This window comes from Ursus arctos, unplaced genomic scaffold (assembly GCF_023065955.2).
Source record: "Ursus arctos isolate Adak ecotype North America unplaced genomic scaffold, UrsArc2.0 scaffold_24, whole genome shotgun sequence".
Classification (NCBI taxonomy): Eukaryota; Metazoa; Chordata; class Mammalia; order Carnivora; family Ursidae; genus Ursus; species Ursus arctos.
In genome coordinates this window covers 34034164-34057980 of record NW_026622919.1, presented here as the reverse complement: position 1 = coordinate 34057980, position 23817 = coordinate 34034164, and the positions used below count along the sequence as shown (strand labels likewise).

Sequence of the window (23817 nt, the reverse complement as noted above, 5' to 3'; positions counted from 1 at the left end):
AGCAGTTCAAAAAACCAGTAAGAAACACAAAGAAACTACCCCCAGATAGGTGAATAGAGAACTTTGAACAACAACAAAAATGCAAGAATAGCAAACATTTGAAAAAAATTATTAAAGTGAAACTATTTCCTGCTGTTGGGTTAGCAAAGTTAAAAAAAGAGAGATACTTCTCAATATTTTTGTTGAAATGGGAATCCTGTTGGCAGAATTATAAATTGGTATGACTTATATAGACTATAATTCATACCCACTAGCTCTAAGACTCAGTAATTTCAGGAATGTACTCTAAAGAAATCTGAAATGTGGACCAGAATATCTGAACAGGGTTATTGATGGCAGCAATGTTTAAAGACTATTAAAGGCTGGAAATAACTTGAAGGCCCAATAACTGAAGAATGGTTAAGTATATTATGATACATAATTTATAATATTGAATATGATATAGCTGTTAAAAATAATGTTTATAGATAGATTTTTAAAAATCATGGTGTTACCCAAATTTTCAAACATAGGTAAAGGTAGAAAGAGTAGTATAATGAACTCCCACATCTATAGGGAATTTTTAATATTATGGGTAAATGCTTATTGGTCACAAAGTAAGCAGGATATAAAATTATATTTGTAGTGTGATTTCAGTTATGCAGAGAAATAAGAGTAGTATAGAAATACACCAGATGTTTATAATTTATGTATGTTGATTTATACACACACACACATTTTTTTTTTTAATGGTAGCAGCATTCATTGGTTAAAATTTAGGTAGCATAAAATGGTATACTTTAGAAGGTCTCTCAACTGCTACTGTCCCACAGGCCACCCATTTGCCCTCCCCCTCAAGAAACCAGTTTTAAAGTGTGTCCTTTGGTAGATATTCATACACAATCAGATATGAAGCTGTACCATGTGTGGATGTACCATCATTTATTTAACTGTTTTCCTGTTGAAGAGTATTTCTGATTTTTTTTGTTATTACAAACATTACTGTAAATGAAAAATCCTGTACACGTATCTTTTTGTACATACATATTTGTGGGGTTATTTCCTAGAAGGAATTGCTGGGCCAAAGAGGAGTATGTTTTGAATATTGATAACTATTAGTCTCCATGGAGGTTGTACCAGTTTATATTAATGTCAGCAGTGTATGTGGATGCCCTTGACAACATACTTCTAGAACTTTTTGATCATTTTTGACTTTTAGGTTAAAAAAGGGGGGAAACTTGGTGATATTTTAATTTTAATTTGTCTTACAAGAAAGGTCGAGTATCTTTTTATTTGTTTAACAGCTATTTATATTTCCTTTTCTGTGTATTTCTGTTTATAATATGTTCATTTTAGGGGAAAGATTGTTAGCCTTTTTTTTGTATTAGTGTGTAAGAGCTGCTTATATAATTAGAGAAATTAGTCTAATGTATGTGATGTGTTTCAGGTGTTGTTTTCACAATTTGACTTTTAGTTATGTTATGGTTCTGGAATTTTTTTTCTACATGGAAGTTTGTTTTAATGTAGTTCAGTGTCTTCTGTTACGACTTTTGTTTTTTGTGCTGTACGTATAGTTCTCTCGTTCTGAGGTTATTAAAAAGTCTTCTATATTCTAGTACAGTGGTTATGAATATTTTTGGGTTTAGGAACCCTTTATACTCTTTTTTTTAAAGATTTTATTTAGTTATTTTGAGAGAGACACAAAGTGAGAGAGAGAGCACAAGCAGGGGGAGCTGCAGGCGGAGGGAGAGGGAGAAGTGGGCTCCCCACTGAGCAGGGAGCCCGATGGGGGGGACTCAATCCCAGGACCCTGGGATAATGAATGACCTGAGCAGAAGGCAGACTGACTGAGCCATCCAGGTGCCCAGGAACCCTTTATACTCTTAAAAGTTGAGGACCTTGAAGAGCTTTTTGTTTATGTGGGTTTATATAATTATTTTAGAAACTAAAAATAAAGACATTTTCAAATATTTGTTCATTGAAAAATAACTATATTTTTTAAAGATTTATTTATCTGAGAGAGAGCGCGCAAGCGTGCATGCCTGAGTGGGGGGAGGGGCAGAGGGCGAGGGAGACAAGCAGACTCTCTGCTGAGTTGAGAGCCTGCTGCTGGGCTGGATCCCAGGACCCTAATATGACCTGAGCTGAAATCAAGAGTCGGATGCTCGGGGCGCCTGGGTGGCACAGCGGTTAAGCGTCTGCCTTCGGCTCAGGGCGTGATCCTGGCGTTACGGAATCGAGCCCCACATCAGGCTCCTCCGCTATGAGCCTGCTTCTTCCTCTCCCACTCCCCCTGCTTGTGTTCCCTCTCTCGCTGGCTGTCTCTATCTCTGTGAAATAAATAAATAAAATCTTAAAAAAAAAAAAAAAAAAAAAAGAGTTGGATGCTCAACTTACTGAGCCATCCAGGCGCCCCTGAAAAATAACTGTGTTAAACCCATTGTATTGGGCGCCTGGGTGGCTCAGGCGATTAAGCATCTGCCTTGGCTCAGGTCATGATCCCGGGGTCCTGAGATTGAGCCTGTTTCTCCCTCTGTCTCTCTCTCTATGTCTCTCATGAATAAATAAATAAAAATTAAAAAAAATAAACCCATTGTGTTAACATAAAGAACATTTTTTTAATGAAAAAATAGCTATTTCCCAAAACATGTTTAGAGAGAGACTTGGCATTGTTTTACATTTACTAAGTCTCCTTAATGTCTGGCTTAGTAGGTGACATCTAGATTCTCATATCTGCTTCTGTCTTCAATCTGTTATAATGTTTTTTTGGTTGCAGTATCAGAAGTAAAGCTGACCTTTCATAGATATATATTTGGAAAAGGGAGGAGTATTTTAATAGCTTTTCCATGTATGGGGATATTCTTTGATACTATTTTAAAACTCAAAAAGAGGTAGTTTCTTAAAGGTTAATAATGTAGTTCTGAAATTATATCAATGACCTTTTTATATGCTTATATTAAGAACCATATGTGTATCAATTAAGAGCCATTGATTAAATGATTTTTTTATTAATAGACTATTTTTTTTATTTTATTTTAAAATTTCTTTTTTTTTTTTTTTTTAAGATTTTATTTCTTTATTTGACAGACAGAGAGACAGCCAGCGAGAGAGGAAACACAAGCAGGGGGAGTGGGAGAGGAAGAAGCAGGCTCATAGCGGAGGAGCCTGATGTGGGACTCGATCCCAGAACGCCAGGATCATGCCCTGGGCTGAAGGCAGACGCTTAACGACTGAGCCACCCAGGCGCCCCATTAATAGACTATTTTTTAGAGCAGTTTTAGGTTCATGGCAAAAGTAAATAGAAAGTACTGAGAGTTCCTGTATACTCCCTGCCTCCTCTTATACATACAGCTTCTCCCACTATCACATCCTATACCAGAGTGGTATATTTATTACAATTGATGACCCTACATTGACATATCATTATCACCCAAAGCCCATAGTTTACAGTAGGGATGTTCTAGGGTTTTGAGATACATAATTACATGTATCTACCATTATATTATCATAAGAATACTTTCACTGTCCTAAAAATCCTGTGTTCTCTGTGTTTATCCCTTCCTCCTTCCTTACTCATGGGAACCACTGGTCTCTTTATGTCTCCATAGTTTTGCATAGTTGGAAACGTGTAGTATATAGCCCCCGTGTGTGATTTTGTAACATAGGCATTGGTTATTTGTGAAATATTGGTTTGATGAAGTTACACAGATGCAACATATTTTATTATATGATATTGTATCAAATCTTTTAGCCTCTCAAAAACTCCACTGTATACACATAGTCTTATGAAAATAATTTTGCCATAGCAGACCCCCTGAAAAGGTCTGGGGGACCCCTCCCAGGGGCCTCTGAATCATATTTTGAAAAACACTTTTCTAGTACTTGTATGGTTTCATCTTGTACATTTTAACCTTCAATTCTCTGGAATTTTTAAATCTGAACTGTGTAGTAGGGATACAAATTAATATTTTTTTCTCAATGGCCAGTAGTAGCTACTAAAACAATTATATATCTTTTTCTTACTCATTAGAAGGCTAGCCAGGCATAAAACCCCTCTTTAGTAGGAAGATGACCTTGAGTTTACCCACTCCTAGCACCGTTTCTCTGGTTAAGATGGAATGTCCGTTCTGTTATAAGGTAACATTGCTTATGGTAGAATGATCCTTGAATTGGAACTGTAGCTGGATAGAGAAGATTTTGAGTGGACTATAAATTTCTGTCGGGAAGCAAAGACCTTATTAGCTGCCCTATATATATGCAGTTTGACTTGTGCAGGGACCGGTAAGTCACGGGCTATTATAAGACACTGATTTCTGAGGCATATGAAGTTTACCTGTGGCATATGAAGCTTGTTTATGGGGGCTAGAAAATGGCTCTTGGATTTCTCTTAAGGACATTGCTGAAGACAGCATAACTGAAGCTGCCATGCTGACATACTGTTTCCTATTCTTTATTCTACAAAGTTATGAGCCTGGTTTCATGCTGTCATCTATTTGATCCTATGAGTGTGAAGGTCATAGTCATGCAAAGTGGGCTTTGCAATTACAAACTGAATTCCTGTATATATTTGGATTTTTTTCTGGGCATTCTATTTCTTATACTGTATGTTCATGTACCAGTAGTATACTTTTTAAAAAGAAATGTGGCTTCATTAGAATTTTTAATATTGGTAGTCCTGATCCCTTTTAATTAATCTTTTAAAATATATTTTCTTGACTATTCTTTATTTTTCTATATTAATTATTAAATTATGTATTTTTTATTTTTAATAACTTTTTTTTTTAGAGTTTACGTTTTTTGTCTTATCACTTAAAATACCATCTGGATGGTTGGACAGATGCTCTTTGCCATTTGGGAGCAGGTGTCTTTTTGCACAAATTGAGCTGTTTTATTATAAGTTATTTCCTCCTTTCCCTCCGTCTCACCCTAGGCAACTGGCCAGTGCTCTGTTTTTCCAGCCTTCTGTTGCTGCTCAGTCAGCTCTCTGCGTATCACGCTGTTCTTTGTGTATGCCTTTTAATCATACAGGACGACAGCAGGGAGTGCAATAAAAAAGCAGCATTTTTATAACATTGCTTTGGTTTTTTGATACTGGATTTAAAACTTTGTTTTAACTGGTACCATTATTTTGATTTTTGTTCCTCAGAAGCACAGAGACAATAATATCTTTGACTGTTAAATATCAAGAGAGCTCCTACTTAAGAGTAATAATGGAAACAATTTGGGTAGCTACTGTAATTACTTAAGTATTAAGTCTTAACATTTTAGGGAGCAGGTTTAGGAAAGAACAATAAGACTTAAGGTGGTATGAAGGCAGAATGATTGTGTCTGTTCTTGTGAATGGTAGATTTAATCTTTACTCTCCTGTTTGTTTTTTGAGGATCAGTGTTGACGAAAGCATAAAATAACAAAATGACCACCTTTGGTATTCTAACTTGCTATGACCTAGAACAATGTTGCTTTGAGGACTGTGAATTGAAGTAAATGGGTTCTCAAAAGGGATAGTAAATAAACAACTCTATTGAATTTCTCTTCTGTGTTATCACTGACAACATTAGTGGTCATTTTGTACTTGCTTCATTCCTCCTCTCTGCTATCTAATGTAGTTGCCACTAGCCACATATGGCTGTTTAAATTTAAATATAATTTAATTACAATGAAAATAAAAAATTCAGTTCCTCATTAGCACTAGCCACAGAGTGCTCAGTAGCCACACAGGGCAGAGTGAACACTTCCATCATTGCAGAGTTTCATGAGACAAAGTTGCTCAGATCTTCTCTCCTGCCCTTGTCTGATAAGTTTGTTTTCTACTTCAGAAAGAAGGTTGAGGCTGTTCTGCCATATTCATGTTTTTCTTGGCTCAGAGTAAGCATGGCTATTTCTCATTTATAAGACTTATACCTTTGTTTTCTTCTCTTAGGATTTTTATTCCATTTGTTATTTCTTTTTTCTCTAGTATTTTCATTCTTTTGAAGTTGGAGTAGAGATAGAAAAGCCATAGTTGGGGGTTAACTGGCTGGCAGCTGCTGAGGTCTGTGGCATTTTATAGTGACATTCCTTTGAGAGTGGTCACCATTATTTGTCCTATCTTCAGCTTTCCACATCTTGAAGCTAGTTTCATTTCAGTGTTCATCCAGTTTAGGAAGATAGAGTCATGCTACTCAAGGTCATTTCAGTGTTCATCCAGTTTAGGAAGATAGAGTCATGCTACTCAAGGTCAATAATAAACTAATGAAGGACTCACTCATGTATACGTCAGGATGTCTTAGTACTTATTAATCATGAGAAAAATAACCGACGAGGAAACCACATATTATTGTCAGCTGGCTTGCTGTAGATGAATGAAATTTCAGATTATAATCAAAGAATTTCTGGATGCAGAGGGGCTCTAAATGAGAAGACTTAGATTATTTTAGTGTCATCTATCTTTGAAAGTCTTGGGAATCAGCCTCATCTTATGCATGTATCTTGTCAGATGGATTTAATATCAGTTAGGCTAATATTGTTTCTTGAAAATTCTCTTTGCTGCTGTTTCCGCCAACTTTTCTAGCCTTCCAGAGGAACATTTTTCTTTCATTGATTTTTTTTTTAATTCAGGCAGATTATGATTAAATTAAGGGTCAGTTTACCATTTCAGTCATGCCAGGCACGTGCTGAGAGACCATCTCTATTGTGTATTTTTTTTTTTTTTAATTTATGAGAGAGAGTGTGTGTGCACACACACGAGCAGCGGGGAGAGGGGCAAAGGGAGAGGGAGAAACAGACTCTGTTGAGCAGTGAGCCCGGTGTGGGACTTGATCCCAGGACCCCGGGTTTGTGACCCGAGCTGAAGGCAGATGCTTAACCGAATGAGCCACCCAGGTGCCCCTCTGTTGTGTTTTGATTATTACTTTTTTTGCCTAAAGATTAGACCATATTTCCATGTTTTAGGCACCCTAGCATGTACTAACTTTTCTGTGTACTAATTATAGATTTCTGTTGCTCCGATGCCAAATTCCTTTCTAAGATTTTTCTTATTCTGTAACTCCCACATCTATATCTCTACAACTGATCTGTTTCCAAAGTCTACTCTCATGCTTCTAATTACAGAAATATCTAAATACATAGATATTTCTTTTGAGGTATATCTTCAAATTAAAAATATGAAAACTGAAGTTGTACTGTTTTTAGCACCCTCAAATACATCAAAAACTGTATAACTTCTCCTTTTCAATTTTTTTATCACTATTTATTTATAACCTCTTCTTCCTCCCTTCAGTTTTCTTAGTTATCACGTTATCTTGCTTTTTTCTCTGACATGCTGTCTGCTCATTTTTCTTCTCATTACTTCTACTCCGTTCTGTCTAAACTACCTCAGCAATCTCAATTCTCCTCGTGTTAATCTACCCTATTTTGTCTTCCCTCTCTGAACAGGAATTTTGGTTTATGCATCTTTGTGTCTGAAACAGATAAGTCATTATTTTGTGATCATGTAATCTGATTGTTTAGTTATTTAACACATTGAGCTACGTTAGTTGTTATATTTTATTCATTTAGAGTATTTTTGTGAACTCTTTTTCAGTGTGATGAACAAGTCTGGGGTGAATCGTGTAGTTTGGAAACGACCTCGGCTCACTCACAATGGACCTGTTAGAAGGAGCACAGTTATTGACCAGATTCCTTTTCTGGCAGTAGCAAGAGCACTTGGTAAGTAGGACTTACATCTGGTGAAATCATACTGGATTTTCTACAATGTATGGTGGTAACATTAAAGAGGAGACTAAGAACTAAGTCCTCATTTGACAGAAAATGGGGGTACACTGTTACAATAAATCCTTTAAAATTTAATGGAGGGGATGGTTAAAATATGGATTTCAGTGCCTGTTGCTGTTTAATCATGAGTCATTTTCAACATTTTGCTGATTCCCACCTATACTTAGGGAAGTTATATGTATGTCTAAGCTTGGTGTTATCCTTAAAATTATTTTTAAATGTGCTTCCCTACTTCAGCCTTTCATATTTCTCTTAAGAGCCTTCAAAGCTCTATTTCTCATTAGCTAGCAAAATAAATTGTTCGTGACAAAATAAACATACTTATTTTCTAGGCTACCTGGTTTTGGATGGAAGGCTTGAGGATTATAGCTATAGAAATACCTTATCTTGGATGTGCTGGTTAAATTTTTTGTACAGAGAATTTCGTTTAGAAAACACCAATTTTTTCCTTCTTTCCTCTAACAAATACTTGAGTACTGACTTAGTGCCAGTCACTGAATCAGGCTTTGGAGAGATAATACTGATTATATATTTTCTGTATGCTTTCATGGAGCAAGACTATGTAGTTTGGGAGACAGGCAATAAAGAAGTAAGCTTGTAAATGAAATAATTACGGTTTAGGAAATACATGAAGGAAAGAAATGGTGTTCTATGATAAAGAATAATTTAGAAGGGAAAAACTATTTTATATAGTGTGATGAAAATGCTCTTTTTAGGCAGTGTTATTTTAGCTGAGATTTGATGGCTGAGAAGGAGCTATTCTTGTGAAGAACCTGTTAAAGAGTATTCTAGGCATGGATCCTGAATTGGGAAAGATCTTGGCATGTTCTAGGAATTATCAAAAGTCTAGAGTTATTGAGGCAGACGTGGGTCACATCATAGCAGATATCTGCATTCCAGTGTAAGTATAATGGGAAACATTAAAGGATAGCAGGGTAAGGAGTAACACCATCTGATTTGCATTTTCAAAAGGTTATTCTCCCTACCATATTACTGTCTCTAATTCATCTTTGGTGATCAAATGCAGATATACCCACTATTCATGGAACCTATAATCTGGTGGGGAAATAGATAATAAATGAACAGATGAGAAAATTGTTCTAAAACGTGTTGTAAAGAAATTAAACAAGATGATGTACCTGTAATTGGTGGGAGGGATAGTAGGTGGCAGGGGAAGGCTACATTAAAGAGGATTATCAAGAAACATTTTTTAAACAGGTAATATTTGAGCTAAGACCTGAAGGAGGAGAAAGGACCAAGGAAAATAACAGTCAAAGCAGAATTGTAGTATTCCCAAAAGGCCGTTAGGCAGTTAGTAGACATTTGATTTGGGATGGGGGATATAGGAGTTGTCTAGCATATATTCTCTTTTCCTACCTAAATAACATAATGAAATTTTGGAAATTACATCTTCCCTAATATGTGCAGTCTTAATTTAGACATTCCTATTAAGGTTCTTTTGTAAAACATGGGCAAGCTTAGCCAGATCAGTCAGAGTCTCTGTTCTAGGATTTTTGAATTGTGAATCTAGTAAGGACAAAAATTAAAAACAAACTGGTTGGAATGAATTCATCCTAGTGATACGGACTTCCTTAAGCAGTGTCCATTGATGAGGTTGGGTTTTCCTGCCTAAGGCTTAGAACTGCCCTGTATCCATGCCTGGTTCTCCAGCTTCTTGTCTGTTGTGTGAACTACTTGATTTTCTTCCTAGCTGCCTTTTGGCCTAAGTTAACCTGAGCTGGAAATTGTTGTTTATGAGCAAAGAATCCTAATGCAGGAAGAAAAGGGCTTGATGTCTATAAAGAACATGAATGAAACCAGTGTGAGAGAGAGGAGGTAGAGATGTGAAATGAAGGTGGAGATGGGGACACTGACCCAATTAAGAAGGGCCATGCAGGGACACCTGGGTGGCTCAGTCTGTTGAGCGTCTGCCTTCGGCTCAGGTCATGATAGCAGGCTCCTGGGATTTTGTCCTGCATATTGGACTCCTTGGTCAGCAAGGAACCTGCTTCTCCCTCTGCCTGCCGCTCCCCCTGCTCTCGCTCTCTCTCTCTCACAAATAAATAAAGAAAATCTTTTTAAAAAGCCATGCAGGTTAAGTAAGGTAGGGAGTTTGGTGAAGACATTATGGGTGGTAGGCAAGAACTAAAGGCTTTATAGCTAGACCATGATAAGAAATTTTATTTTAAATACTTTTGGGAAGGAATTGAGTGGGGGAAGTATATCACAGTGGTGAAGAGATAGACTTTGGAGCCAAAATTTCTAGGGGCCAATGCCAATGCTGTTACTTACTGTACAAACTGGGGCAAATCACTTACTATATGTAAATTACTTAATATATGTGACACAGTTTTTTCAGCTGTAAATGGGGCTCATAGTGATACCTGCCTCATTCTGTTGTGAGTATTGGATGACTTAATATATGTAAAGTACTTAAAATAGTACCTGGCACATAATAAGTGCTCTATAAATGTTACCGTTGCTGTTTATTGAAGTAGGGCAGTGACATGATCCAATTTTTTTTTTTAATTAATTAATTTGTCAAAGAGAGCACAAGCAGAGGGAACTGCAGGCAGAAGGAGAAGCAGGCTTCCTGCTCTGCAAGGAGCCCGATGTGGGACTCGATCCCAGGACCCCAGGATCATGACCTGAGCTGAAGGCAGATGCTTAACTGACTGAGCCACCCAGGCGTCCCCAGTTTGTGGTTTTTGGTTTTTTTTGTTTTTTTTTAAGGGTCATTTTGGCTGCTGTAGTGGTTAGAATAATAGGGTAATGAAATTGAAGGCAGGGGTACTATTGGGGGCCTGTAGCAGTGTTCTAGGCACTTCACATATATTGTAGATTTTTGCAGAATCACAGGCTGAGTTTCCCAGGTTATTCGTTCATAGTACAAGCATGTGATATAATAGATCATTCAGTTGCTGGGAAGGAAAAAGAGGGAAGAATGTGATAATTGGCAAGGAATTAATATTACTAAAGAACGTGTGTGTGTGTGTGTGTGTGTGTGTGTGTGTGTGTGTTTAAGATTATTTATTTTAGGGAACAGGAGCAAGAGGAGCAGAGGGAGAGGGAGTGAGAATCTCAAGCCAACTCCATGCTCAATGTGGAGCCCACGACACGGGGTTTGATCCCAGGACCCTGTGATCACGATCTGAGCTGAAACCAAGAGTTGGACACTTAACTGACTGGGCCACCCAGGCACCCCAAAAACAGAGTTTTTGTTTTTTGTTTTTTTTAATGGGGAACTCAACTGATTGGACTGAGGGCAAGGTCTTCGAGTTCAAAAAGTAAGGTGAACCTTCAATTTAGAAAAGTAGATGCCAAGTTATTTTGTATATATGAAGTGTGTGTGCCAAGGATCTTAAGCCTTGAAACCCATACGTGATTGTGTAGTGGAAAAGAAGGAACAGGTGAAAGACTGGTGGAAAGCAAGAGAACCAACTGGTTATTCTGTTATAGACATTTCTACTCTGTTCTGAGATATCTTTAGAGTAATTCAGACAAGAAGTAATTCAGCCCCTGCTTGAATATCTTCAGTAAATCTTAATATTTCAAAGTACAAACTCTTGCAGAATTGTCAGTTAAAATCTGCCACCATGAATCTTTCAGATGTTAGTTCTAGTTTTGTGTGCTGAAACAAAAACAGAGGAGTGTACTTATTTTGCCTTTTACAAAATGACCGTCATTTACCTATTCAAAATTATCTAGCATGTTTCTCTAGTCTTTCCTCTAGGCTAATTTCAGACCCTTCATTGTTCTTGTCATATTCCTTTATTCCTTTAATAAATGTTCCAGAATTGAGGATATTCTGCAAGATGTGGTCTGATCAGTGTGAAGTATAATGGAAATATTTAGTTTGTGCTCCCTGAGCACTGTACTTCTGCTAGTGGAGTCCTGGAATCCTGTCATTAGCTTTTAGTAATCATACCACATTTGTTGGTTTATTAGAATAGTGCCAGTCTTTAGATACTTTTCTTACGAACTGCTACTAGTCAAATTTCTCTATTAAATACACTTTGGTTTTTATTAGGATAGTGTGAAGGTGGGGAGACGGAGACTGAATAATAGCAGCATTGAATGAGCTTCCTATAGAATATGTAGTTAGTACAAAGGGTATTAACTAATGTATTTGGAGAGAGATCTTGATTGATGTGATTCTATTTTTTTTTTTAAAGATTTTATTTATTTATTACAGCACAAGCGGGGAGAGGGGTAGAAGGGTGAGGGACAGGGAGATAATCCCAAGCTGACTCTGCGCTAACGTGGAGCCCCACATGGGGCTCAATCTCATAACCTCGAGATCATGACCTGACCAGAAACCAAGAGTCAGACGCTTAACTAACTGAGCCACCCAGGAGCCCTATCTATGTTTTTTCCTTAGCTTGGTTCAACATTTGTTAACTACCTAGAGAAAGAAATAGAGTATATAGTCCTCAATTTTTTATATTACACAGATACTCAAAAGTACTTAGGCAGTGGTATATCAGCATTATTTTAAAATATCTCCCCATAGACTGCTTTTAGTTGCAAGAGAGAAAACATAGTAATTACAGGTTCCTGGCTGGCTCAGTTGGAAGAGCGTGCAACTCTTGAACTCAGGGTTGTGAGTTCCAGCCCCATATTGGGTGTAGAGATTACTAAAACTAAATAAATAAACTTAAAAAAAGAAAAAGAAAAAATAGTAATTAGAAAATAGAGAAATCAGGCAGCACCTTGCCTAATGACCAAATTACCATCACTAATGAGGAATAGTGCTGAGACTGACACTATTCCCTATGTAGTATTCTGGCCAAGAATGTATAACCTAAAGAAATGTCACAAGTAAATGCTATTCCTGATTTTAGGCTAGAGCCTATAAAAGACAGTATTAAACCATCTGATAATAAAATATTCTTGTTTTTAGAAAATACACATTGAAGTATTTAGGGGTTAAGAGCTATGATTTAAAATATTTTTTACAGAAACACCTGGGTGACTTAGTCGGTTAAGTTGTCTGACTCTTGATTGCAGCTTGGGTCATGATCTCAGGGTTCTGGGATTGAGCCCCATATCGGGCTCTGAGCTTAGCACAGAATCTGCTTGGGATTCTTTTTCTCCCTCTACCTCTGCACCTCCCCCACTTGTGTACTTTCTTTCTCCCCCACTAAAATAAATAAATAAAATGTTAAAAAAAGTTTTGTTTTACATATACACACAAACACAATGTTTATGTATAAAGCAAATGAGATAAAATGTCAGCAATAGGTGAATCTGAGTAGAGTGGAAGAGTATGTTGGTGTTTTTTGTCCTATTTTTTATTTTTGTAACTTTGTACATTTGATGTGACCTCCAAATAAAATGTTTTTAAAAATAGGCTGGCAGGGGCGCCTGGGTGGCGCAGTCATTAGGCGTCTGCCTTCGGCTCAGGGCGTGATCCCGGCATTCTGGGATCGAGCCCCACATGAGGCTCCTCCGCTGGGATCCTGCTTCTTCCCCTCCCACTCCCCCTGCTTGTGTTCCCTCTCTCGCTGGCTGTCTCTGTCAAATAAATAAATAAAATCTAAAATATTAATAAATAAAAAAAATAAAAATAGGCTGGCAGTAATAATGTGAAACTTAATAGGAATAAATATAAAGTACTAGGCTTAAATTCAGAGCATTATTTGGGAGACATCTGCTTTCATAGCATTTCATTTGAAGAAGAATTTTTAAATGGGGTGGGTAGAGGAGGTCTGAAAAGAAGACATTTGAATAAAGAGTTGAGGCATTGAGACCTATGGGTTTCTGGGGCAAGAGAGTTTAGGCAGAAGGAACAACAAATGCAGATGTCCTTACTATTTAATGATTTTTTTTTTTTTAACTGAGCAGCTTAGAAGGTTTGAGTTGCTGTTAACTGATATAGCAAATATTGGAACATCAGTTGTAAAAGGAGGTCAGGAGTTCAGTTTTTAGCAGGTTACCTTCAAGGTGCTTATCAGATGTAAAAGTGGTGATGTCCAATTGGCTACTGGTTTTTAAAATTGACAGTAGGTGAGGTCTAGGTTGGAGATAGCAATTTGAGAGCCAGTAGCATTGATAGGCGTATTTAAAATACTGTTGATGGATTAGGTAAGGGGAAGACTGAGAAGTGACCACTGGGTTTAGCAACATGGAGGTCATTGATGACCTTGACAAAGTAGCTTTGGTGGGATAGTGAGACCACAGTCATGACTGGAGTTGGTTCAAGAAAGAGCAAGAGGAGGACAATTTGATATAGCAAGTTTAGACACTCTTCCTAGGAGTTTTATTGTAAAGGGAAGGAGAGAAATGAAACTTCAGTTGGGGTCAAGAGAGGGTTTGCTGCTGTTACTTCATGTTTTTAACAAAATTTTTAAAAATATTTTATTTATTTGACAGAGCACAAGTAGGCAGAGAGGCAGGCAGTGGGAGAAGGAGAAGCAGGCTCCCCACTGAGCAGAGATCCCAACTCGGGGCCCGATCCCAGGACCCTGAGATCATGACCTGAGCCGAAGGCAGATGCTTAACTGACTGAGCCACCCAGGAGTCCCTGCTGCTGTTATTTTAAAAAGGGAAGAAACAATAGAAGGGAAAGATCCACTAGAGCAGTGAAAACTCTGTGTAGAACATAAAATATAATTACTATAGTAATGTCCTACAAATGTTACTTTTATTTTAATATAATTTTGTAAGCATATATAAGGAAATGAATGAATCTTTTCATCTAAAAAGACCAATGTAGGAGAGATTAAATTGTTTCAGTAATGAAAAAATTGCTGTTTTTTTCTCTTGATTTTACTTTTCTATCACATATTTTCTCCTCAGAAATATTAATAGCTTTTAGATTTGAACACTTAAGCTAAAAACACGCTTTGTCACATTACTCTTCCAGTCCTTATTTTGACAATTGGAAAAAATTTTATTAAGAATTGCGGTTTTAGTTTTTATGGTTTAACTTGTTGGACGCCTGGGTGGCTCAGACTTTACACGTCTGTCTTCGGCTCAGGTCATGGTCCTGGAGTTCTGGGATCGAGTCTCATATCGGCTCCCTGCTCAGCAGGGAGTCTGCTTCTTCCTCGGATGCTCACCCCACTTGTGCTCTCTCTCTTTCTCAAATAAATAAATAAAATATTAAAAAAAAATAAAGTTTAACTTGTTGCATGGTAATACTTATTGGCTCATAGTAAATTATAGTATTTCGCACCATTCTTCTGGTTTATGGCCATTTTTCATCTAGCTTTTTGGGAAAGAGAAGTTTGCTTGACAGAAAATTGGTACCATTTTTAGGCACTCACGAGGATTAGAATTACTTGAGTACAGATGTAGCAAAGGTGCCTTCTAGTGGCTGCCTAATAGAATTGTATGTGAATCTTGCAAATCATTTATTCCTCCTGAGCATGTGGTCTTTGTCTTCATGGAAGCTTATAGTTTAGAGAAGGGGAGAGGCCTTCATCCGATCACAAAAAAAGCTGAAAAACTACATCTCTAAATACTTGTATATGTGCTAATGAGAACTTAAAATAAGGGTATTATACCTAGCTAGAGAGGCAAGAGATATTTGATATTGAGCTGAAGTTTGAAGAATTACTAGTTGTTAAGAGAGGAGGAACATGTGTTGTAAGCATAGGAGCTGCGTTTGTGAGCAGCTCTGTGATATGAGGAAGGATGGTGAATATAATAAGGGACTCTGACGAAGGCCAGTGTAACTGGAACACAGATACGGGAATAAGAGGCATAGATAGATAAAATGAGAAAATACTGCATTTTTTTAAGGTTATGGTTAAGAGTTATGTCTTAAGAACAAGACTAAACTATTACAAAGTAGGAGTGGAAACAACTAAATTTGTGTATGTTTTAATTATGGCAAATATATTTAATTTTGCTATCTTAACCATTTTAAGTATACAGGTCTGTGGTGGTATTAAGTTCATTTACACAGTGTTGTGCAACCATCATCACCATCCATCTTAAATTGGTGTTGTATTTTTAATTTTTCTTTTTAAGATTATATGTATGTATTAGAGAGAGAGATGGCAAGAGAGAACACGAGCAGGGAGAGGGAGAAGCAGGTTCCCTGTGAGCAGGGAGCCCAATGTGGGGCTCAGTCCCAGGATCCTGAGGTCATGACCTGAGCCAAAGGCAGACATTTAACTGACTGAGCCACTCAGGTGCCCCAAACCTTTTGCTTTTAATTTAGGTCTTTACCCAGAGTATTTCACAATAAAAGAGGCAGAGGTTAATGTTTTCTCCCTTTTGTCTACTCTTTCCCCAGTTTTGGGGAGTAAAAGAAAAGTTATATTGTTCCACTTACTTTGTCTTATGTATCACAGAAAAGTAAATGGTTTCTTTCTTCCTTTTTTTTTTTAAGCTTTCTTTATTTGAGAGAGAGAGCACAAGCTGGGGGGTGGGTAGGAGATGGAAAGGGAGAGACACTCCCCAGCAGACTCCCCGTGAAGTGGGAAGCCTGTTGCAGGTCTCAATCCCATGACCCTGAGATCACAACCTGAACTGAAAGCAAGAGTCAGACACTCAACTGAGTATGCCACCCAGGTGCACCAAGAAGTTTTTTTTTTTTTTCTAATCATGTATGGATTTTGAATGTTATCAGTTGCTTTTCTGCATCTATTTAGATGAACATGTAGGTTTTCTCCTTTAATCTGTTGACAAGATATTACTAGCTTGGAAGTAACACTTCTTGCTTCTTATTTCTGCCCCCTCCCAAGGTGATCTGTGGAGCTATGATTTCTTCAGTGGTGAGTTTGTGGTGTCACCTGAACCAGACACAAGTGTCCACACTCTTGATCCCCAGAAGCACAAGTATATTATCTTGGGGAGTGATGGACTTTGGAATATGATTCCACCACAGGATGCCATCTCAATGTGCCAGGACCAAGAGGAGAAAAAATATTTAATGGTGAGAAATGACTCAATAATTTGATATTGTTGTCTATACATTGTTCTGCTTTGTCAGAGGTCTAAGGATGTTCACTTTGAGTAGATACTTGCGTTTGCCTGGCTCTAGAATTACGTAAAGCAAACTTTGCAGCTCGTCAGGGAAATGAGACAGATATAAATAAATGAAACTAGATAACAAAACACGCAACCACAGACTTTGTTATTAACAGCCCTTGGCTTAATGGCCTATGAAACCTCATTAATCCTTTTTAAAAAATTGAGCTATAATTTATATACCATAAAATTTACCTTTTTAAAATGTGTAACTCAGTGGTTCGTAGTATATTCTCTAAGTTGTGCAACCGTCACCACTATCTCATTCCAGAACATTTTTATCACTGCCTCCAAAACCCATAATCACTAGCAGTCATTCACTATTTCCTGTTATCCCCACCCACTGGCAACCACTGATCTTTCTGTCTCTGTATTTTTGCCTGTTTTGGATATTTCATATAAATGATATCATACAATATGTGACCTTTTGTATTTGACTTCTTTCACTTAAGCATATTTTCAAGGTTCATCCCTGTTGCTTGTAAATAAAAGTACTTTATTCCTTTTTAGGGCTGAGTAATTTTCCATCAACGGATATACATTTAATTTATCCATCCGTTCACCAGTTGATGGATATTTGGGTTGTTTCCACTTTGGGGCTCTTATGAATGACTGTTGTAAACATTCACATACAAGTTTTTGTGTGGACATGTTTTCACTTCTCTTAAGTGTATACCTAGCACTGGGATTGCTGAGTTACATGGTAATAATGTCATCCATCTTTTTATCAGTCAATTGCAAACCAAGAAACAACCATCAATGAGAAAATCCTTTTCTTTCCTTCCTGACCTGCTTGCAAATTTATTTCCTCTTCATTCTGAGCAGTGACAAAGTAAGGAAAATTAGAAGAGTGTGATGGTGTTGAAGGCAAGAAAAGAGTGTTTTGGGGGTAGTAGGCAGCAGTGTCAAATTCTGCAAAGAAGTAGAGGCAGCTGGATGAGAACAGGATATTGGGTTTTACAGTTAGGATCTTTCATTAGTGACCTTCAATAAAAAGGGTGAAGAGGATGAAGAGTTTAACTGGAATCAAGGGGATGGGCTATTCTTGGAAAAGATGATCTTTCTCTCGGATGGCAGGAATGGTAAAGCTATATTTTGGCAGGAAAAAAGTCAAAAATGAAAGGATTTGTATTAAATTGCTGCCATTCACCCAGCTAACATTAGGTACTAGGTAAATAGAATATGGTCCTTGTTCAGCATTTACCATATTGTTATAAGTAGGATATGTAAATAGCTGTCAGGACCCCTGCTTGATTTGTGAGTTGTTTAAAGGTAAGAGTTGTGTCTCAATTCATTTTTATAGCCTTGGGGCTAACATGTTGCATTTGGTTAGTGACATCAGGTGTAAAAGAAAGAGTAAATAAAATAAAGATTCTTTTGTCTATAAAATTCTTTAATGATGAGAGAGAGAAACATTTCAGTGGCATGATAAGGTCATAAGCCAGATTGAGAGAACCTATTCATAAACACTAGAGTGGCTTTAGAATTAGTACTGAAGGAAGCATTCATATAACAATATTTAGAACAAGTGTTACGAGAACTGAGAGGGAGAAGACTGGAAACCTGGGAAGATTGCATAAGAAAGTTTCTTAGACAAGAGTGATACTTGAGCAGTTCTTAAAGGTGGGATTGAATTTACCAGGTAAATAGATAAGTGAGGAGAGAGAAGCTTTCCAGGAAAAGGAATAAAATGTGTGAAGTCGAAGAGAGACAAATTTGACATATTCAGGTTTCACAAGTATAGCTTGATGTGACTGGAGGAGAGGAGACAAAATGGTTTTAAATGCTGTTAGGAAGTTAGGTCTTTATATTCAGTTAGTGGAGAGTTACTGAAAAGCTGTATTTTCAATATGTATTTTAAAATAGAGGATAGTTGATAATGAATGTAAGGATTCTATTGTTAGTAGGTGTAGGAAAACCTTCTAGGCCCTTAACAAAATTACCAGTGCAAAGTTGGCAATGACAGACAATGGGTGGCAGCAAAGATTATAAGGCAGCTGAGAGGAGTTATTTGCAGTTTGCCATCAATAATGGGTTGGAATACTGTAATATACCCAAGATCAGATAACCCCAAATAAAGATGATTCCCCATTTTCCCAAGGAAAGAATGAAAAACCACAGTTCTTTATCCATTTCGAATATATTAACTTCAGGTATAGAGATGACAAAAAGTACTTATATTTTTTTATATAGTGCTTTTAATATATATTATATAGTATGTATTATAGTAAGTTATATTAATATTTTATATTTATAGTACATTAATGTTTACATTATTTCTATAGAGATACTTTTTAAGATATATGGCCCTATATTCTGGAGCATATCATTTTCATTTCCATTTTTTGAAACTTAGTAGTTACTGAATCCATGTATTGAATATGTGTATGATGCTAAAAGTTTTATTCCGCTACATTTATTTTGGGTAACATGAAATCATTTTTTAAAAGATTTTATTTATTTATCTGAGAAAGAGAGCCAGCATAAGCAGGGGGGAAAAGCAGAGGGAAAGGGAGACTCCCCTCTGAGCAGGGACCCTACATGGGGCTCAGTCCCAGGATTCCAGAATCCTGACCTGAGCCGAAGGCAGACACTTACCTGACTGAGCCACCCACGCGCCCCTAACGTGAGATGATTTAAGGTTCCCCCCCGCCACTCTTTCTGTTGGTATGCATTTGGTCTCCATACTATAGCCACTTATTATATTGCTTTTTTTCCTCATATGAGTGACATCATTTTTATACATAGTTGACCTTTAAACAGCATGAGTTTGAACTATGTGGGTCCACTTAACATGGATTTTTATAGTATAGCACTGTACATGTATTTTCCTTATAATTGTCTTTTTTTTCTATCTTTATTGTAAGAATACAGTATATAATACAGATAACATACAAAATATGTGCTAATCAACTTAATTTTATTCGTAAGGCTTCTGTCAGCAGTAGGCTACTAGTAGTTAAGTTTGAGGGGAATTAAAAGCTATACATGGATTTTCAGTTGTGTGGGAGAGTTGGCACCTCTAACACCCCACATTGTTCAAGGATCAACTGTATATGTTTAACAATTGTTTATATTTTCTTGTCTCTGGATTTTGTTCATATTTGACAATTTTTATGTTGGATCATTGTCTTTGATTTGCAGAAAATATTATTTTAGGAAGAAATTGGCCCTTTGCAGTGAGGGTTTTTGTTTTTTGTTTTTGCCATGCCTGATTATCTTATTTGTGAATTGTTTATCTGTAATAACTTGATGTTAACTTCCCATTTTAGATAACTTCTGTATAACTTTTCCTAATTAAGGTTACAGTGAAGACTGAGTTTCTTGCTACCAAAAAGATAAAAGTACAGGTGAAATTTAACCATGGGTTAAGGCCTTGTCTTATTTTTTAAAAAAATTAGAGCAGTATTATTTTAACATAGTTACGGGGACTGTGGATAATGTTTGAAATTTTGGAAATTTAATTTATGTAAGCTATATCGAATACCTCTTTTTTAATTTGATACAGATGTAGTGAGAACTAAATCTGAGTTGTTAACCTTCTTTCTCCTTGTTCTTTTAAATACAGGGTGAGCATGGACAATCTTGTGCCAAAATGCTTGTTAATCGAGCACTAGGCCGCTGGAGGCAGCGTATGCTTCGAGCAGATAATACTAGTGCTATAGTGATCTGCATTTCTCCAGGAGTGGACAGTCAGGGAAATTTCACCAGTGAAGATGAGCTCTATCTGAACCTGACTGATAGTCCTTCCTATAATAGTCAAGAAACCTACGTGATGACTCCTTCCCCATGTTCTACACCACCAGTCAAGGTATATAGTTCTCTATAGTATTTGAGTTTTTTTAATAGACAGAATTTCTTTGGTTAGTGTTGCCTGAAAAGTTTTTCAAATTCTTCATATCATAGGATTTTGGATTTGAACTAGGTTCAGGGAAGTGATGGGTCTTTGTCATGTAACTTATTATCATTGATTCATCATCACCATCAGTACTGTTCTGAATGCCAGGTGTGCATACAGCACCTAATGGAAAGGAGATGTACATTAACAATATTTTAATGATCCCCTTCTAATACTATGAACATTTGTAAACATTTAAGTTTGTGAAGTACTTTCATATATATTTCATTTGAACTTCATAAACCGAATAAGTAACTAGTACAGATGTTATTCCATCTTATAGGTAATAAGACTGAGAAATTAAGCAATTTGGATAAGATCATATAGACTCAAGATTGAAGTGGACCTGGGATATCAGATCTTAGAACTGGTTGTTGAATAACATGGACAAGAAACATTATTCCTTTCTTACTCATAATTTTGAATGAGTTTAAGATATGCTATGAAATAAACAAATTTAAATAGTACTATATTTCCCTTCTTCTGATTTCATCCCAGTATTTCCTACTTAAAATTAGTAGTATCGATAACTGTTTTGTTATACTTGGGACTTCTGAGGACTTCCTTTTATGTATGTATGTATGTATGTATGTATTTAATTTTTGAGAGAGCAAGAGCATGCATGGGATTGAGGGGCAAAGGGGGAGATGGAGTGAGAGACTCTTAAGCAGGCTCCACACCCAGGGCGGAGCCCAACACCAGGCTCCATCTCATGACCCTGAGATCATGACCTGAGCTGAAACCGAGAGTTAATTGCCCATCCGACTGAGCCACCCAGGCGCTCCACATAAAATGTTTTTAAAAAATTATTTCTAAAAATCTGGAAACATAATGATCTAATAATAATAAAGGTAAGGAGATTTATGTATGCACTAACTTATATTTAGGCATTGGTTGGTTGTTAATCAGTTGGCCCCACCAAAATATAAGAAAATATTTGGAGCCATTCAGAATAGTTAGTGTTGTTAGCTCTGACGTAACAAGTAAATAAAGACAAATCTCTGCCTAAGAAATTGTGTTTTATCTTAATTGACAACCATAATCTGATTTATTTTCTTGTTAAAATAATCCCATATTTAGTAACATCTAGATAAATAGAATGACATTTTGGTCAGTTTGGTTTTTAAGACTTTCCCACATTTAGAGTAGGCATTTGAAACTAGGTTTATCTATTTATAGACATGTCAACTTCTGTATGGATCCTAAGATATACCAGTATTCAGATCCTTGTTTTGGGATGGATGTGGTAGAAATACCTCTGTTTAAGTGATATATTACTCTGGCACACATTTTCTTTTGTCCTTTCTTTAGGACAAAACTAAATTTAGCTGTTTTTTTGTTTGTTTGTTTGTTTGGTTGGTTGTTTTTAAAGATTTTATTTATTTATGTGACAGCAAGAGAGAGAACACAAGCAGAGGGAGCAGCAGGCAAGGGGAGAGGGAGAAGCAGGTTCCCTGCTGAGCAGGGAGCCCGATGAGGGGCTGGGTCCTGGGATCATGATCTGAGCCAAAGGTAGACGCTTAACCAAATGAGACACCCAGATATCCCAGTTTAGCTGTTTTGTAATAAGCCAAAAGCTATTGGAAGGAGGAATGAGGAAGGGGGTTCTTTCAGAAAATTAACGTTTAGTTTCAATTGTGTTCTAGGCACAATTTTCAATTAGTTGTTTAATGTTGGATTGTAAGATTGGTGGAGCAAGGAAGTTGATCTCTGAAGTAGTGAAACTTTTAAAGTTTTTGTTTTTAGGAGGTAATATCTCAATATCACATGTTTTATGAACATGTAAGAAGATCTAGCAATTCAAGTAATTAAACTGGGATGAGTCTGAGAAGTCTAAGCAGTTGCTTGGGCTAACAGATGCAATGTATTCCCACAGAATGCCAATAAAAAGAGCAGGAAAAGGAAAAGTTCAAGGAGAAAGTGGGGGGAAGAAAAGCCAGCACACATGTAGTGTCAGAATAATAATCTTGTGAATTTAAAAAGACACAATGCAACAGAAATTATAATAAATTGTGTTAACTCTGAAATTGTTCCATTGGTTTTCTCTTATAAAGGAATTCCATCTAATATCTAACCTTGTTTTACAAACTAGAGCTGTATGTTCTATTCCTGTCAATGGCTTGGTTATTACTTTCTTTCTTATGCCTAAATTAGTGATGTGATTGGTAGTAGGAAGCCTTCTCTGTCTGCCTCGTCTTGTTGTAAATCCGTGTTCTGTATTAAAGCAGGACAGACTGTAGCTCAACAATTTCTTATGAGTAGATATAGTTTTCTGTGATTATCCAGAGCCTGCTTGTGACCAGGGTAGGCACTGGAACCAACCTAATGCAGAAGGATAAACTCACATACATGTCTTGCTGATATTATTGAAAGCCATGTGTAAATGTCCTGGAATGAAGACTATCTTGTTATCCTTTCTCAACACTGGTACTTTGAAATAAGGTTGCTACTCAACATCTATTCAGTGTTAAAACAGATAAGAAGAGGGGTGCCTGGGTGGCTCAGTTGGGTTAAGCGGCTGCCTTCGGCTCAGGTCATGATCCCAGGGTCCTGGGATCGAGTTCTGCGTTGGGAGGAGCCTGCTTCTCCTCCCTCTGCCATTCCCCCCGCTTGTGCTCTCTGGCTCTCTCTGGCTCTCTGTCAAATAAATAAAATATTTAAACAATAAAATAAAACAGATAAAGAGAATTGTGCTTTCAATAAACTATGCAATGTAAGATAAATGAATCAATGACTGCAGAAAGAAGGAGTATTTTCTTAGTTTAAAAAAAACAAAACAAAACCAAAAGACCCCACAAAAAAACAGCAGCAGCAACAACAGTCTATTTGAGGCCTTACCAAATTAGGAACTAGGGTTTCTCATCTCCAGTTTCCATTTGACCTAAAGTCAATATATTTTTTTCCATTAAAGCATGTTCATGTTTATGGTGAGATTGAAATGCAAGTATACTTTTATGTAGCACTTTTTTGAAAGGCATTTCTTTCTAAGGGATTTTTATATCAGAGGAAGACCAGATAATATGTTTTCATTTACCCTTCCACAAAAGGGTTTACTTCAGAATATACTAATATTTTAATAAACTACTTGATTAAAAGAGAAAAAGATTTGAGGGAAATGTTATATACTTGAGAGACATAGTATTTATGCATAAAGTCTGTTCTTGAGAAACTATTAAGACAATGATTTTATAAAATATTAGTAC

General features: G+C 36.8%; 1 protein-coding gene across 1 annotated transcript in view; it reads left to right on the top strand.

Moving 5' to 3' along the window:
- PPM1D (protein phosphatase, Mg2+/Mn2+ dependent 1D) overlaps window positions 1-23817 on the top strand; it is a 43782-nt gene that overhangs the window by 17779 nt on the left and 2186 nt on the right. Inside the window, exons 3-5 of the mRNA XM_026517504.4 lie at window positions 7541-7665; window positions 16431-16621; window positions 20285-20527. Of these exons, the coding sequence (XP_026373289.3) occupies window positions 7541-7665; window positions 16431-16621; window positions 20285-20527 (559 nt within the window). The remainder of the gene's footprint in view (window positions 1-7540; window positions 7666-16430; window positions 16622-20284; window positions 20528-23817) is intronic.